Source organism: Schistosoma mansoni, chromosome 6, assembly GCF_000237925.1.
Source record: "Schistosoma mansoni strain Puerto Rico chromosome 6, complete genome".
NCBI lineage: Eukaryota > Metazoa > Platyhelminthes > Trematoda > Strigeidida > Schistosomatidae > Schistosoma > Schistosoma mansoni.
In genome coordinates this window covers 4,504,694-4,510,660 of record NC_031500.1, presented here as the reverse complement: position 1 = coordinate 4,510,660, position 5,967 = coordinate 4,504,694, and the positions used below count along the sequence as shown (strand labels likewise).

At 34.2% G+C, this 5,967-nt stretch overlaps 1 protein-coding gene across 1 annotated transcript; it reads left to right on the top strand.

The window, feature by feature from the left end:
- Window positions 1-1,669: 1,669 nt before the first annotated feature.
- Smp_172170 (putative g-protein coupled receptor fragment) lies at window positions 1,670-4,785 on the top strand (the record flags this gene model as incomplete). Its single annotated transcript, XM_018798014.1, has 3 exons — window positions 1,670-2,252; window positions 2,379-2,575; window positions 4,708-4,785. The coding sequence occupies 3 exons, from the start codon at window positions 1,670-1,672 to the stop codon at window positions 4,783-4,785; spliced, it is 858 nt and encodes a 285-aa protein (XP_018652998.1).
- Window positions 4,786-5,967: the final 1,182 nt, after the last annotated feature.

Below are 5,967 nucleotides of genomic sequence, written 5' to 3'. Positions count from 1 at the left end.
GAGGCGGGATCGTGGATGTGCACTGGTGAGGAGTCCCACAATGAGACGAAACGGCCGTCCAGTACTTCCAGGTTTTCCATGGTGGTCTAGCTTCAATTGATTCATGATCTCAACTATTATAATCATTAACTATTTATTAATCTATCAAATTTGGTTCATTCAATTAGCTTTAACAGTAGAAGTATGAAGTATTTCAGTTGAAATTCGAGGAGTATTATTATATTTTATAATCACAAGATTCTATTTTAATGTGAATTTGTCAAGATTATCCAAATAATTATCTGTTCACTATAAGGCATAGTGTTGCGCTTAAAATTGTCTCATTTTCTCTAGTTGATATAAGAAAGCCTGCTAGGATACAAGAGATTGTTTAACTCAAGAAAAGGTACTGTCGACAGGTTCTTACCAATTATCAAAGATCTATGAAAAAGATAAGACATTTCTAGTTAAAAGGAAAACAGAATGCCAATAGATAAGATTGAATGTGGTGTTCAAGACCTTCTGATCTTGAAATAGCTCTGAGGTTCGAGTTGAGGTTAACTTTATAACTAACAGTTAATAGTTATTCATTAATTCATTTCTTTATCGAAATCCTGTTACCGAAATAGGAACTTTAGTCAATACTTTCTTATGTTTGTAAAACAGCTCTGGGTGAGACTATAATTTATAGACGACCTTTGAGCGACTCTAAGGTGACCTTGAGAGTGTTTACCTAGTAACTAAGACCAAATGAAGATTGGTATGATTTTATGTCCAACTTTTTATCACGTGAATTATCCACCGATCGAAATACGACTTTTCTAATCTTAATACTGTGCCGAATCAATGACTTCCACCGGTATGAGTAGTCTAGCATCCTTATTGTTCCTTTGTCCGCCTAACCCTTCCAGTTGAGTCCAGAATATCAATAACAGCTTCTGGTAGATGAATCATTTATTTCAAGCATACTCAGTTTGTATACTAGACGGATAGACTCCATCACAGCATAAAATAGAAAATAATATTTGTACAAGATTAAGCCAAATGTGGCTGTGAACGTGGGAGACAGTAATCAATAAACTGAATATAATTTAGGAACAGTAAATCGTATAATAATAATCCATAGGTCAAAATGAAGCTTATAATAAGATGAATATAGATATATATAATCTAATTACTCAATAGTTAAACAATAAGAATATATATAGAATAATCGTCCATTAATAGGTCCCGGGAGTTACCTGTACTTATGTCTTCGCTAGGATATAACAAAGATTAAATAGTTAGGGTTAGGAACAAGATTTAGAGTTTTCATCACGAACCGACATCAGCTATAATACCAAAACGGTATCTTGCCAAATCGATGACAGAATTTCGCGCCAAAATGCAGGATCTGTTATCTTTTGCCTGATTGGTTGGTCCATAAATTATAGTCTCACCCAGCTCTGTAGTTAGAGAAAAGAAACATATGCTTATTGAGAGCATAGTTACGTTAAGAGTTGATTGTCATTGTGCTAAGACAAAGCAATGGGATTTTCGATAGGCTAAAAGTCATCTATTTTTTCTGCTCTCTGATTGGTCGGTTATTATTTTGATCCATACTTATAACTTGTAATTACTGGTATTTACTTATATAATGTGATTCACAGAATCCTTTTTTTCCACAACTCTTCTCTAATTTTTTTATTCAATGAAACCACCAGAAATCCCACTATTTGGTCGAATCATTATCGCTGTCATTGTTAGTATATTAGTAGTATTTTCTACATTAGGTAATACTCTTGTCTTATGTGTATTAAACAGAAAACGTACATCATCACAACAATCCCAAAGAAAGACAGAATCAGTCGTTCAATGTTATGGTAAACATCATTCATTACAAACATCAATGATTGGAATAACCCTTGCAAAACGTTCAGTTACTTATATATTTTTAGTTAATCTTAGTCTGTCAGATTTATTGCATATCTTAATTTGTGCACCATTTACATTAGTTGCTGATTTCTTACTTATTTATTGGCCATTTGGAGGCATCCTCTGTCGTCTTGTCAACTATTTACAAGGAGTTGTAGTATTCATATGTGCATTTACTCATGTTATTATATCAATTGATAGATTAACTGCAGTACGTTGTCCTATTTGGCGAAGACGTAATCTGTCTGTTACTAATGCACGAATGATATTATTATTAATATGGTGTTGTGCAATGATTATTTCAATTCCTAGTTTAATTGTATGTCAAATTATTGTTGATAAAGATGGATTGACACATTGTCAAGAGGTATGGTCAGAAACGTTTATGAACACTACAACGATTGTTGATTTAAGTAAATCTAATTTCAGTTATCTAACAAATGGATCCTTAGTACAGTTCTCTATTTCTTTATTCAATCCAAAAGTATTTGAAGAGTTCAATGATTCAAATCAGATTTCCTTGGAATTAATTTATAATTGGTTAATTATATTATTTCAATATATTCTACCATTATTTGTGATTATTATTACATATTCAGCTATTATATGTCAAATATGGATATCAACTATTCCTGGTGAAGGAAACGTACATAGAATTGAAAGAAGTCGAGCAAGTAGAAAAGTAAGTGTAAAAAGAAGAAGATATTTCGAAAATTTTATTTATTTATATTTATTTGAACACATAAATATTGGTACGAAGGGGCACTAGATATATATGCGCCACACAAATCAAATGAGATTTGTGTGAGGGCTGTGATACTGCCCGTGTGCCTAAACCGAGGTAGGTAATTTTCTTAGGGCGCCACACTCCGAGCCTTCGACCTAAAGATCTCATTCACAAGGCAGTGGAGCATCGTGAGGAGATGCAGTCCCATGGTAGCCGGTGACCAACAATAGGTCCATACACCGTTTGCTCATTCAGAATACTGGAGCCCATGTGCACCATTGGTTTGGAATCAGAGTTTTCCAACTCCCCTAGGTGGACTTTCCGTGTCCACCAACCCGGTTAAAGCGCTGGACATTCGCTTTTCATCCTCTCACCTTCGTGAAAAAAACCCCTGCCACGAGAAGGCGGTGAGTAGGACTTCCCTAACAGAGGTTGTGTACGCGTGGCCATGTGAGAGCATTTCGAGAGGTAAAGAGGACTCTCCTCACTCTCAGCCGTACCAGGGCATTTGGGGGCATTTCGAAAATTAGTTAGTTAAGAAACTTCTTTTTCGGTATCATTAAATAATATCCTATGAATAAGAAATTGAATAATAAATCTGATACACGGTTAGTTGACAAAGTAATTAGTTTATGTATAAGAATAAAAATTAGTTTGTTTCAGAGACCTTTTGATCACCAAACTAATGATGTGAAATAACTGTCAAGATCAGTTAGGAGATAGTTTCATTTCAGTTAACAAATGTTTTACTCAACTTTCACGTTAACATGAAGTATGCCATTAACTCAAATTGATTAGAATAACAACTCATCCAGTGATTCTCTCAGTTTTAACCGAACTCATTTCTAAAGGGTAAATGAATTTATGGATCACTAGGCGTTAGTTTACTTAGAGCAACATCATCTACTGTCTTTAGCGTCCTGGAGATTAATAGTCATTTTACCCGGATTTCCACAGACGATAGATGTTTAAGAGAATAAAACTGAAATGTTAGAATATTTAGATCGAACCCATCTTCTAGGATTCGTTTTATTTAGTAGAAAAAAATTATATATTTTGCAGCGTCGTAGAAAAACCTGTATATAACTGTTGAATTATATTATATAGCTGGTTAATCATCAATACCGATGATATTCTTCAACTTATGTCGGGAAATAATTGATGGAATAATTTAATTTTATTAGACTCATGTAGTTTATTGTACCTTCGAGAGAGCATTCCGATCTCATCAGGGGGCTACAACTTGAACTAATCTACCAGATGTTGGTGTACAAATCAACTTCAAGCTCTCAAAGCATCAGTGAAATATGAGTTCATCTGAGTTTTCTTGATCAAAACAGGGCCTACTTCATCAAGCATCAAGAATTTTTTCATTCAGACTAATAAAACGATATGACTGTTACTTGAAGGATGCATATAGTATAAAGGTTTTTCGACTCCATATATAAAACAAGGGGGTTTTGTGGAGATTTTAGTAATTTTATATGGTTAAGATCATGAGTCAATTGTAGCTAGACCACCGTCGAAAACCTGGAAGCTCAGTGGTCTATCGGCTAAGTGCTCTGGCGCAAGGCTGGTAGGTCCTAGGTTCGAATCTCGCGTAGCGGGATCGTGGATGCGCTGTCCAATGCTTCCAGGTCTTCCACGATGGTCTAGCTTCAATTGACTCATGATCTTAACTATATAAAATCCCTATGTAACATTTGAAATGAAACAATTAGTACATCTGTTTATCATGGTTTAAACGACACGCTGGACATCTGTTTCGTCCTAGAATGGACCTTTTCAGCATTGCGTACCCAAGACTCACCATATGGGAAATGATGTAAGATCTACAGTCTCACGCGCGATCGATCTCAGTATAATTTTTTAATGAATTATACTGAATATCAATATTTTATGAAGGTGGATTTCAAAACAAATTAATTTAAACTATGTTCATATTTTGGATTTTTTTTCATCGTGGAGAAATAAATGTACGATTTTCTGTGCGTCGTTATTCATGAAATTCATCAATGACCTAGTAAATATCGATCATTAACGAGTGACCGGAGACTAATTTTAAAAGCTTAATTGCTATCATACAGGAGTGTACAGGTCAAAAGGGGAGTCAGTTCACAATTAAATTGATTATTAAATGTGATTTTGCAAGCGATGTACAATGAATTGAAATAATAATCCATTGAAGGTTAGTTCATTAGCGTAAGAAATATTCAACTACACAACATGTTAAACAGACTTTTCTATACTTATATACTTTATCTCGTTATTTCAAGTGAAAAACGCATATAATCAAATAAGAGGATTTATAAGGAAGATCATAAATCGGTTAAATAATGGTTGATGCTAGAAGAAAATAAAGACATGGAACTGGTGGAGAATATTTGTAGGTCAGGTGGATAATCTTGATGGAGTTTTGTTCTCTTAGCTGGTCAACAAGAACTAATCAACATCGAGGTGTACAGGACAAGCTATGAACCACACTTCACTTCTACTGGAAGTTTGTGATGACGATGTCGTTCAAAAGAACGATGAAAGCTCCCCAACCAAAACATCCAGCTCAGGGAACAAAACTCCATCAAAGATATGGAACTGTTCCATGCGTACAGATGTAGATCGTCTTTTATTGTGCACAGTTATTGTTAAAGAATAAGGCATTTCGTAAACTGAGTTAAATTAAAGGGATCACATACTGTCTTACTTATTCATGATAAACATGAATATTAAATTCTGTTACTGAATACTGATTTTATTCATTCCTACTATTATTATTACTATAATACAAAAATGATGTCAGCTTGTGATTTTCATGTTTTACCTAGTGAATACAAGTAAGTTTGTAGGCACTTTTGTTCTGTTGTTGGTAATACTCATGACTAAGTCTTGACCAGTCTCTGTTAACACCTATAAATCCTGAGTTGATGACTCGGTATTGTAGCAGTTTAAAGATCCTCATAGAATATTCAAAAATGAACAATATTTGAGCGAACAATTGTTTTCAATAACTTCATCATCAGGCTCTACAGTTATAAGTCCATAATTGGTATTGGTCCTTAGTTTAAGGTTTATAAGGATTTAATCTACTTTTAACAGTACAATCGAAGGAGGATGTTTCTTTTTATTGAAGACTTTCCAGTTCGATACATGTAGATCTTAGGATTAACGTTGAAACAGAGACTTGAGCACAGTATCTATCACTTCAAAAGCCATCGCTTTATACATCAAGCTGCTTAGTTCAGATAGTCACTAGCGTATTTAGTCAGTAGGATGTTTATTCATTAGTGTCTTGTATTTTGCCATGCGAATTTATCATCATCACTAATATTATAATAATCACTAGTTTTAAA